The 13052-nt window shown below is 43.0% G+C and overlaps 1 protein-coding gene across 4 annotated transcripts in view; it reads left to right on the top strand.

The window, feature by feature from the left end:
* Positions 1 to 13052, top strand: part of SLC8A3 (solute carrier family 8 member A3) — a 332512-nt gene that overhangs the window by 292884 nt on the left and 26576 nt on the right. For 2 of the 4 annotated variants that reach the window (XM_066608406.1, XM_066608407.1), the window contains exon 4: positions 11199 to 11216. The exons of the other annotated variants lie outside the window; for them this stretch is intronic. In XM_066608406.1, the coding sequence (XP_066464503.1) occupies positions 11199 to 11216 (18 nt within the window). The remainder of the gene's footprint in view (positions 1 to 11198; positions 11217 to 13052) is intronic. 4 annotated transcript variants of the gene reach the window in all.

The raw sequence follows: 13052 nt of genomic DNA on the forward strand, positions 1-13052 counted from the left end.
TTCCCACTCACATTACACAAACACACAACTCTGCTACATCCATTGTGACCCCACACATTACACAAGCAGCTCACAACAGATTCTCACACATTGCACACACAGCACATTACACAAACAGCTCTCCTACATCCCTCCTGATTCAAACACACAGCACATTACATACACAGCTCTGCTACATCCATCCTGACCTCACACATCACACACAGCACATTACACACACAGCATTACTACATCCATCCTGACCCCACATATCAAACACAGCACATTACACACACAGCTCTACTACATCCATCATGACCACACCGCACATTACACACAGCTCTTCTACATCCATCCAAACCCCACACATGACACACACAACACATTACATAGACAGCTTTACTACATCCATCCTGACCCCACACATCTCACACAGAACATTACACACACAGCTCTACTACATCCATCATGACCACACACCGCACATTACACACAGCTCTTCTACATCTATCCAAACCCCACACATGACACACACAACACATTACATAGACAGCTTTACTACATCCATCCTGACCCCACACATCACACACAGAACATGACACACACAGTTCTACTACATCCTGATTCACACACACAGCTCTGCTTTATGCATCCTGATTCACACACATTACACACACAGCTTTACTACATCCATACTGACCCCACACATCACACACAGCTCTACTACATCCATCCTGATTCCCACACATTACATACACAGCTCTACTACATCCATCCTGACCATACACCGCACATTACACACAGCTCTTCTACATCCTTCCGAACCCCACACATGACACACACAACACATTACATACACAGCTCTACTACATCCATCCTGCTTCCCACGCACATGACACACAGCACATTACACACACTCAACTCTTCTAGATCTATCCTGACCCCACACATTACATACACAGCTTTACTACATGCATTTTAATCCAATACATTACACAGCTGTACTACATCCATCCTGACCCCACACACCGCACATTACACACACAGCTCTTCTCCATCCATTCTGACCCCACACATTACACACAGCACATTGCACACAGATGTACTACATCGATCCTGACCCCACACATTACACACACAGCTCTGCTACATGCATCCTGATTCATACACATTACACACAGCTCTCCTATATGCATCTTGATTCACACACACAGCTCATTACACACAGCTCTACTGCATCTGTCTTGATTCCCACACATTACACACACATCACATTACACACACAGCTCTACTGCATCCATCTTGATTCCTACATATTACACACACAGCTCTACTACATCCATCCTAATTCCCACACATTACACACACAGCTCTACTACATCTATCTTGATTCCCACACATTACACACATAGCTCTGCTACATGCATCCTGATTCACACACAGCTCTACTACATCCACCTTGATACCCACACATTACACACACAGCACATTACACACAGCATTGCTACATGCATCCTGATTCACACACACACAGCTGTGGTACATCCATGCTGATTTCTAGACATCATCACCTCAACAGACTAGTGAATACAGTGATCATCCCCTGGTCATGTGATCCCTGACTCCACCCACACAGGTGATCGTATGATGGTGACATCATCACGGGTCCTGGTGGCTGCTGTCGGCTTATCCAGTATATAGTACTTTCTACCAAACTGCAGATCCTTCCGCCGACTGGATCTCTTTTACCAAGCTGCACAATGGCTCCTCCCACAACAGTCACATCACCACAGGTCCTTCAGCCCATTAGATCTCTGTGGTGGCAGTAGGTGTCTTCTGCCAGGACCGCTGAGTTGTGTCTGAGATAATGACGGCTTAGTTGTATTCTCATTTTGTTATTTTTGTCCTTCTCTTCCGGGAGCCTAACTTTGCTGTTCTTCTGTTAGTCAGACTTTATGTTTTATATATGTTGTAGGACCTGCAATGATGTCACCAGGGGTGGTGCACGAGAAGCACACACATACATACTTACTAACAGACAAGAAGTCATTAGTAGTTTGAGTAGGGTTTTTTTACATGCAGCTAGGGCTTATTTTAGAAGAAACAGTAGGACTTTCTACTGTTAAAGTTGCATCACACCGCATGAAAACTGCAATTTTGTGTGATGCAACACAAAGGAAGGCTCTATAGGGAAACATGGGCTACAAAACATTGCGAATTGCGGCTGTATAGAGCATGCCACGATTTTTTTTCTTGCAAAGTAGCAGCCTACAAAACTGCTAATGTGAAGGAACCCATTGGAAAGCATGGGCTTCACATACATGCGACTTGTAGCACTGTCGCATCGCGAGAAAATCATGTGATTTTTGTCGCCCGTGTGAAAGCGGCCTTATTCAGATAAATATTTGACCCACTTCTCCAACTAACCCCTAAGGCTTGTGTGAATTTGCTTAAGCGCATTCTCTACAATAATGCAACTTTGCAACTTCCTCCAGTTGAAGGTTGATCATTAGCGGCATGTCATTGTTCTAGTTCTATCTTTCCCTGCAGCTTTCTGTATGACACATATCCCCCACACTTGCTGTTTGTATCCCCATGCCTCTTCTCTGCGAAATGATCATGTTCTCCTGTCATCCACAAAGCCATCCAAACCAATCTAAGACCCCCGACATGCTTCCATGAAGAGCTGCACCTACTGTATTGATTGTGCGGAGGGTGTTATTATATTAGATGATATCACGGTACTGTGAATAATCTTGCAAGCATTCCGGGCATTCTCTACGCTGTCTAGAGAAGAGGAGACATCTGGCTCCCACGGTCTGAGCTATTGTCTTCTATATTAAGATGTTCTGTACCTGCAAATACAATTATATGATAAATAGAAATACAGTGATTTTACCCGTTCAATTTTCAGAGCCATGGAATTGCAGGAATATGAGATTTGTCTTGTTGCTCTGCTAAGCAGATTACTCCTCTTAGGCCTTCATACTAATAGACACTGACATAAAGCTGGCCTTCATCTAGACACCACAGTGCAGCCATCTTGCCTTGCAGCCGGTTTTTTTGCATCGTGCTGCCCTCTTGTTACAGGTGCTCTTACATTGCATTAAGATTTCTATATGTCATTGTGACATTTTGTCATCCATTGCCGAGGTTGTGATTAAGGTGTCACTTCTGCTTAATGTCTTTTCCACAAATGCTTTTAGGCATCACGGTTAGAGTGTTGATTTTACACAGAATTTTGTTGTTGTAGCACAACTTATATCTAGAGCTAAAATATATTGTTATTGAAGTAACTAGGTGGAGGGGAAAAAAATTGTCATTTGTAATCATCTTAAAAATCCAACACTCACTGAGAAATCACGGACAATGTCATGCAGAACTATAGAAACCACTATCTGCTGTGGTGAAATGGGGTCACTCGCCTATGAGGATCGCCATCTTTCACTCAGGATGGGTGGGTACCACACGCATAAAAGGCTCCAAATGCCTGGTGGCTGCTCCTCCGGAGTGTGGCAGGAACGGATCTTTTTATCTCACTTCCTGCCACACCCACCAGAACGCCTGTCCACCGCCCCCTACAGGCCATTCTGTGTACTACCCTTCTACACTTCTTATGCGGGTGATAATTTGCTGTAGACACGTGGCCACAGTGTTGGCTAAAATGACCATTTCAGCCCAAGTGAACCTCCATTTTGAGGTTGCAATGTGAGCAATTTTTTAATTTAATCTCTTTATTGGAATAGCTCTTCTTACAACTGAATTCCAGTATAATTAAGCGGGTGGGGAAATCATTGCCCAGCGCTGTCAGCTCAATCTACCATTCATGGTACCTTATGTTCTCCGAATAGACCACAATTACCATATTTGAAGTGCCAAAACCACTTCATGCAGCCCTCAAAGAGTCTTGAATTGTATAAGCCATGTGTTCTATATTCTCATTGCTTATGGCAGTGTTTCTTACCCAGGTTGCAGTAGAGCCCTACTGTCCTACAAAACCCAGTCTTGTGGCTGTATTGAAGGCAGCAATGGTAAAACAGTTATTCTTACAGTATGTATGGCAAAATGATCTTAGTCTGCTCAATAATGAACAACATGTGGGTGGAAAAGCAGTCAACAGATCACAGTGTTTTATATGTCTTAACTGTCATTTTTTAACCTTTATTCACGTCACTGAATATCTTTGTGGTAGGGGTTCTTCAGGTTGAGAAGCATTTCCTCATTGGGTTGAGACACATTTGCTTATTGATTAAAAAAACATGGCAATCACATTCAAGCAACTCAACGCTGACTGCAGTACTCACTGCAAAGCAATTTTATGTGCAAGTCACCTATCATGGAATACATTCATGGGATTGGTCAGGGACAATGAGAGTTCTTTGTTAGCACCTCCCCATCCTAGTAAACAGTGGTGGGTACTGAGAGGAGCAATCCAATTTAAAGGGGTTGTCTCGCGAAATCAAGTGGGGTTACACACTTCTGTATGGCCATATTAATGCACTTTGTAATATACATCGTGCATTAAATATGAGCCATACAGAAGTTATTCACTTACCTGCTCCGTTGCTGGCGTCCCCGTCGCCATGGTGCCGTCTAACTTCGGTGTCTTCTTGCTTTTTTAGACGCGCTTGCGCAGATGGATCTTCTCCCTTCGGCTGGTCTCGGAAGCATCGGCGTTTTGGCTCCGCCCCCTTTTCGCGTCATCGCGTAGCTCCGCCCCCGTCACGTGCCGATTCCAGCCAATCAGGAGGCTGGAACCGGCACACGTCATGGGGCGGAGCTACGCGATGACGCGTACAAGGGGGCGGAGCCAAAACGCCGATGCTTCCGAGACCAGCCGAAGGGAGAAGATCCATCTGCGCAAGCGCGTCTAAAAAAGCAAGAAGACACCGAAGTTAGACGGCACCATGGCGACGGGGACGCCAGCAACGGAGCAGGTAAGTGAATAACTTCTGTATGGCTCATATTTAATGCACGATGTATATTACAAAGTGCATTAATATGGCCATACAGAAGTGTATAGACCCACTTGCTTTCGCGAGACAACCCCTTTAAGGCACCCATATCTTAGAATAGCTTATTATTTTATTCACATCTATTATATAGCTCAGGAACATTGATGACTGGGAAACTAGTTTCACAGTAGTGTCGAATGAACTTTTCAAAAGTTCAGTTTCTCCGATTCGTCGAATTTCAGCAAATAGTTCGGTTTAGTCTGACTGAGTACGAACTGAACCGTAACTTCATTGATACCCTCTAAAATTGGTGTATAAAGCTGTCTAAGAGCCATAAGACTTCTTTGTAAATGTGGCTCAGTGGTTAGCACTGTTGCGTTGCAGCACTGGTGTCCGAGGTTCAAATCTGACCCTGACAACATCTGCATGGAGTTTCTATGTTCTCCCCATGTTTGTGTGGGTTTTTTCATAATCCCCTTATAATGCACATACATTTGTTGAGAAAAAGGAGAAAAACAAACACAGGGAGAATATACAAACTCCATGCCTATGTTGTCCATGGCAAGAGTTGAAATTAGGGCTCCAGTACTGTATACAGTACTAACTGGGAAGAGGGAGGAATTTTCAGCTGTGGGTTCAGCTGAGATCAACTGCCCGAGGTCCATGCTCACACCAAACCAAACTTTTAGCAAAGTTCGACCCAAAACAGGGTTTGACTGTTTCGGTTCACTCAACAGTACACCACAGTATCGGAATATTCATTTGCCTGTAAAGCTATGTTCATAATGAAAGCCACAATGCAGTGCAGGATCCATCATATGATGGAATCCAACGACACCCAATAGACCCCATTGACAGAATTATCCATTATGGTTCCCTTGCTGTTTTCCTCATTTTGACAGCAAGAATACTAGTACATGTAGCGTTATCTCATCGTTAAATCTGTCAGGATAGGTAATGGAGGCTCCGTATTCAGATGTGAACAGAGCCTTAGAGCAAACCTCTATATTGTGCGGTAGCTGCTGTAGCTTGGTCTACAGCCAAAGTTGGGCTTAGCCATTGTGCTGTTTGTTAATTAGGCTAGCCGTAAGAGAAAGCTGCAGACAGGCGTGACTCTCCCTACTAAAGCTTTCCTGAGACACTTTTTGACAAGTAGACTATGAAGTAGAAACTAATTTTTGCAAGTGTTAAAAAGCTGCAATATAAAAAATGTTACTTTTAATTCCAGCATAGTGCGTACCAATTCTTATTATCAGCACCGACTGAGGTGTGAATTATAAACAGGCTGCAGAAAATCCATTATTATATAAATACATATTTGTCTAGTTCCAGATTTAATAACGAGACATTCACAAGTCTGCCTGAACCCTCTGACATTCTTATATTTCTGTTGGATACATATTTCGCATTATTAGGGCAGCTTGACACGCAGGGGAATTATTGCAGAAATTTTTGCAACTGAAAGACCATTGCAAATGTCGAAATGAAGGCGTTTCTGCAGCAGCTACATGGATTTTTGCAAGCACCATTTATATAAATGTGACAGTCATAGAATAAAAATGTTTTTACCATAACCATGTGAATATACACCAAGCCGTTGGTCCCACTATACACATTTATGGCATATTGATAGAATCTGTTATAATTAAAGGGGTTGTCCCGCGCCGAAACGGTTTTTTTTTTTTTCAATAGGCCCCCCGTTCGGCGCGAGACAAACCCAATGCATGTGTTAAAAAAAAAAAACGTTTAGTACTTACCCGAATCCCCGCGCTGCGGCGACTTCTTCCTTACCTTAGCAAGATGGCCGCCGGGATCTTCACCCACGATGCACCACGGGTCTTCTCCCATGGTGCACCGTGGGCTCTGTGCGGTCCATTGCCGATTCCAGCCTCCTGATTGGCTGGAATCGGCACACGTGACGGGGCGGAGCTACGAGGACCAGCTCTCCGGCACGAGCGGCCCCATTCACCACGGAGAAGACCGGACTGCGCAAGCGCGTCTAATCGGGCGATTAGACGCTGAAATTAGACGGCACCATGGAGACGCGGACACTAGCAACGGAACAGGTAAGTGAATAACTTCTGTATGGCTCATAATTAATGCACGATGTACATTACAAAGTGCATTAATATGGCCATACAGAAGTGTATAACCCCACTTGCTTTCGCGGGACAACGCCTTTAATTCTTCCATGGCTGTCTAACCAATCCAAAAAAACGGAATCATGTTTACCCCATCTACAGCAGAGAGGAGGCAGTACATAATTTGCAGCTATTATACAGAATGGGAGATACAGAAACACTTGATAATGCGCACACTGCCATGTCTAAACAAGGACTATAATGGAGAGTGACCATTTATGTGTGGGCACCCCCCTGCCCTAGGGCACATAGAATGCAGTGTATGGGCCTTGGATGGAGTTAAACTTGGGACCTCATAATGTGGTAGCTTGTACAGCAAAATCTAGAGTATGGTTGTCAATTTATAGGGGTTGTGTAGATTTCTAGTAATTAGTTAAACAGGTACTTTCATCTTGAACTTTTAAGGCATACAAGATATGCCATAAAAGTCTAATAGATGCAGGTCCCAGAGGTGGAGCCTCTTAAGATTGTCGCCCAACCAGTCCTGCATTGGCTAGGAGTGGTCGTAAATTACGGACAGAACCGAATCGGCTTCTATTGTTGTGATTCAGATGCCACTACTCATATGCTTTCTTTTAACTTTAACAAACTTAAAGGGGTGGCAAGTTATCTCCTAACCACAGGATAGGCAAAAACGTGCTGATCAGTGAGGTCTAATCGCTGAAAACCCTATGATCCTGTGAAGGGAGTCCTATGTCCCCCTCTTCTCGTCACTGCGGAGATGCTTCTCCCACCTGCAGTGACGTTACAGAGAATGGAGCCCTGGCCAAGCATGCACGGAAATACCAGAGTGCTTGCTGCTCAAATACCTCCGCAGTCCCATTGAAAATTAATAGAGCGGCATCGCACTTGCATGACTATTGCTCCATTCATTCTCCTAGTCACTGAGAGGGGTGCAGTAAGCTCGTAGTGAGGTGGACGACGGACATGGGACTTGTAATTTTGTAGCTTGTAATTCTGGTACATCCCTTGTAATACTTCATTATATTATGTTATCAAATGTAATATAAGCCTGGAATTATGTATAACCTTGGGAAATTAGATTTGCATTTGCTGGCAATGAGCTGGATGGAGTGGAAGGACATGGTATGAAGATATATTTAGATTATGTGCCAGGCTAGGCACAACTATGGACTCTCGGATGGTTAAATCTCAGTTCCCAGGTCTACTTCCTGCAAGGAAAATAATGAGTATTTTTTTAAAGATTTCAAGCAAAATGTATTATTAATTTAGGTAAAAATTTTATAAAAGAGCCCAGCCTGATTTGCCCACTACCCACATAGAAAATTACAGCTTGACTATGTCTAGTAGTTTTTGTGCACCATGAACCATTTTCATTAAGGTCCCAGCAGCATAGGAGGAGGAAAAAAGTAGTTATCAGACATATCTAATATAAATACATCTTCGGGTCCTTTTACATGGGACGATCTGTGGGTTGCAGATGCTCAACAGGTCATCCAATGATTATTGTTCCTGTGGTGTAAGTGCAATTAGTTTCTTAGATCCCTGACTGGAAGAGTTATATGAAAGTGTTTCCAACAATTTACATTCAGCACTTCTTCACAGGATAGGTGATAAGTCTCTGACAGCTGCCTCTTCCACCATGATCACTAGAACAGTGGTCTTGAGTTCCAAAGTTGTGTGCTGAGGAGTTTGAATGGAGGAGCTGGAACAGAGCAGCAGTCGAACATAGGCTCTGAAGCTACATTCATTGTCTATAAGGCTAGTGGAAACAGTTGAAAACATCTCTTGGCTGTTTTTATCAGCCCTACAGACATTGAATGGAAAGCATGCTTCACAACCTCACTCTTAAAGAGGTTGTCTCGCGGCAAACATCAAAATTTTACATTAGCCCATTCCCCCTGTCACCCCCCTGGCATAAAATAGCATTTTAAAGCGCTTTTTAAACCGCTTGCTACTCACCGATGTGATGAAAGATGAACTTATAAAATTCTTCTCCCAAGATGGCCGCCGGTCCTTTCCCAGGGATGCACTGCGGTTTTCTCCCATGGTGCACCGCTGGTCTTCTCCCATGGTGCACCATGGGCTCTGTGCATTCCATTGCTGATTCCAGCCTCCTGATTGGCTGGAATCGGCACACGTGATGGAGCGGGGCTACGCGATGACGCGTAGAAGGGGGCGGAGCCAGAACGCAGCTCGTGCCCGGACCGTCCAGAAGGGAGAAGACCCTTCTGCGCAAGCGCGTCTAAAAAAGCAAGAAGACCCCGAAATTAGACGGAGCCATGGAGACGGGGACGCCAGCAACGGAGCAGGTAAGTGAATAACTTCTGTATGACTCATATTTAATGCACGATGTATATTACAAAGTGCATTAATATGGCCATACAGAAGTGTATAACCCCACTTGCTTTCGTGAGACAACCCCTTTAAGTCTCTGCCGTGTCAGTGTAACATAGGTGATCAGCTTGAATGAAGATACAGGTAAATCAAGTCTACAATCCTACATTTTGATCCAGAAGAAGACAAGCCCCCATTACATGGATGCCAATTGCTCTACTAGGGAAAAAAGTACTTCTTGACTCCAATCAATGTAAATCTGTATTCCTTGTGTAGAGAGACTCTACATTCGGAAGACAGAGAGAAAAAAAAAGGTAAGAGACCATGGGGCGTAGGCTTGAGTTGAAGAGATTGATCCCATAACCTGTGCTCTTTAAATTGGATAGCTCACCTTAAGTGCAACTCAGCAAGAAACAGCTTAGTTTATGAAATCGCTTTTCTCAAACTTACCTTAGGGAGTGCACTGTGGTCTCTTTCCTTTTCTTTTTCTCTTCTGAATGTTGAGATTCTCTATGGAAAGAATACAGAACAAGCCTTCTACTCCCAGATGTGGACCATATCTGGCGAGTTAACCACGAGAAAGAGGGAGCTTACACCCTACACCACCAGCACTGATCTAAAAAGGCCATTCAAGGAGTTGTGTCCTATAACAGAACTCTTCAAGGTGAACATAATACAATCCCACCCACTCCAGGGTATAGCTGCGGTACTTCACATTTTGTGAGCTTCTTTCTTTTTTGTGCCACCTACCTGTCTAGAGATTCAGTATTTGATAGTTATGCAAAATAAATATTTAATATTGGAATAAATCTGTGGACCAGCCCCATCTTCATATTTCTAGTATCCATTACTTGCACAATGAGTCAACCATCAAAATGTTTTGGAACAAAGAGTTCCATAGTTTACAGTAAAAATCTCCATGTACGATGTTGGTGAAACCTTCTTTCCCTAGATGTAGAAGGATACCCCCTTGTTATGCTAACAGGCTGAGGTATAAAACAATCATTAGAAAAATCTCTGTACTGCCCATTCAAATATTTGTTAATTTTATTTACTTTGCCCCTAAGTCCGGATTCTCACAGGTGTATTTGCATATGTAGTACACAGAGAATAGAAACCATTTCTATATTTTGTGTGTGCTTCTCGGTCATGCAAAAATAAGTTAGAATTTTCGCAAAGGTCCGCCTAGAAGGTCATCGGGGAAGGGGGGGGGGTACAAATGTGAGCGTGATACACAAAAAGACACAGTGTTGGCTTGTTCTAATGTAAAATTGTTCAATCTTCCACATCTGCTGTATAAGTGACTGAGAACAACTGGACGTGCGCTGTTTAAGCCGAACGATAACTGAGCCGACGAAGGTTTTTATGACGAAAAGCGAATGATTATCGCTTTTAGGCCAAATGATTACCATTCATTTTCGCTACTTTGAACGATTTTTTGAATGATAATAATCATTCCATCTAAAAGCACCTTAAGCCGTTTTTTTTTAAATTGAGTTGAGAGAATTGAATTATTGTAGGACACAACATCATTGGCACCAGCAGTGATCGTCATGTTATACTCCTCATCAATTTCGATCCAGTTACTTTTATTAGTTGGAGGAGACGGGGCCTAAAATATTTTTCTGTCATTCTGAAGCTCAGACTTTTAATGTTAAAAAAATCAATGACTATCGCAGCTACTTGTATTCTGCGTCCTCATTAACCTGTTGCTTGCCCTCACTTTACCTCACCACCTTTCCATTTTATGTTTGTACTCTTGCGTTGGCATTAGATCTCATTTTAATTTTTGTTTCTCTCTCATTTCTATTCTTTGTCTTTAAAGCTTTACTATTGAATCAAGGTAAGCTCATTTATTTCTGAATATTTCCATTTCTCTTAACTGCTCACTTGCAGAATGTTCAAATATAATAATGGATTACGGCATTATAGTATTATATGTAGCTCATAATGTGCAGTGTAATATGTAAAGAACTATGGGAAGCTTTGGAAATGTAGAATATCCATTTACATAATCTCCTGTACGTGCCGATTTTATTTTTATGTACCATCTTTAGTGGAAATTTAGTGTTACATGTGGCCATTATAAATGAATGGGTGTCCATGTACACAAAATCTACTGATTGTCTTGCTCTTAATGGGCGATTCCGTGAAGGGGACATCCCTCTAACACATGCTCTTGCTGAAGGCCCACTCAATAATGATGCCCCTTAGCGCCCCCTGCTCAGTAATGGATCACCTCTCTCAGTAATGATTCACTCCTAACTGCCCTGCACTCAGTAGTGATGCCTGGGTGCTTCCTGTCCAGTAATGATGCCCCCCCCCGCTCAATTATATTTCTTACTGCCTTCTGTCCAATAATGGTGCCCCTTGCTCAGTAATGATGCCCCTTGCTCAGTATTACTTTCCCTTAATGACTCTTGTCCAGTAGTGATCCCTCTAGTGCCCCCCGCTTAGTAATGGTGTTTCTTAGTGCCACCCTCACTCATAATGGCTCTCTCCATTTAGTGTCCCCAACGCAGGAATAGTGGCCAAAATACATGCTATAAATGCAAAAAAAATACTCACCTAGCCCAGTTTCGACAATGAATGAAGCTGCAAAGTTTCTTTAGACCTGAAATATATGAGATGCCCAGATGGGACCCCGGCACATGCAGACAGGATGCAGTGACATCGCTGTATCGGCTGAGTCCATCCTCCTAGGTTGCACTTCTAAAGCAGCTTGTAGACTATAAAAGAGAATGGTGGAGCGGAAAGCTGATAGCCCCCTTCCTCACCATAGTATTCAACTGTGTCTGGGGCTGAGGATGCAGATGCTGTTAAAAGTGGCAGTTGCCTGGAAATATATGGGACACAAGTCCAAAAATCCAGGATGCCCGATGCAAGTATTGGCTTTGCTCCATTGAGGTTTTAAGCTATAGTTTTTAGTATTTTGCTCATAGTATGGGCATTATTAAGAGACTGTAAGCGTGCATGGTGCACTATGCAAGCCTTATCTATGTGCAAGAATAATACTAATTACCCACCACCCAAAGTGAGTGAGTGGTGGGTCATCAGTATCTTTGCATCTCTGCAATCTCCCCCATATAGAATTTTGGCTGCTCTGCGTGCTACTGGCAGTTGGTTTGTACCAGTCCTTGTATCTCTGTTTCAGTAAGTATGGCCTTTTGCTGTGACTTTTGAATAGATTTGATTCCCTTTCTGTGATTTATTTTGCTCTGCTGCCAAATTAAAATCTAAGTCCTGAGTGCAAGGCGTACGTTCATTTACTAGATTCTAGAATTTCAGATCAAATTTCGTTGGGCAGAGTTGCTGCCAATTAATTCCTTGTTTTCTCCTAGGATGTGTGCCGTATTTACTTGTGACATGTGGGTCCCGTTTAGATCAGTAACCGGGTGCATCAAGCATGAACAAGAAGAGACATTTATCTGACTGTGCTATAATTAATTGAAATTGTTAAACTGCAGTTTTATAGGCGATGATGTAGCAGTCAGGGATGAGACTTCTCCAGACCGTTAGATAGTGACAAATGTCGACATGTAGAATGAGAGAGTCTGACAGCTGCTCCTCTGGGGGTGTCCTTAGAACATAATGAATGTTTAGAAGATTCTCATGTACCAAGTTACCACTTGTCTTATTTCCACCTCTTGTATAGGAGTTACAGTTCAGATTTTTCTCT

Source organism: Eleutherodactylus coqui, chromosome 6, assembly GCF_035609145.1.
Source record: "Eleutherodactylus coqui strain aEleCoq1 chromosome 6, aEleCoq1.hap1, whole genome shotgun sequence".
In the NCBI taxonomy this organism is placed as follows: Eukaryota; Metazoa; Chordata; class Amphibia; order Anura; family Eleutherodactylidae; genus Eleutherodactylus; species Eleutherodactylus coqui.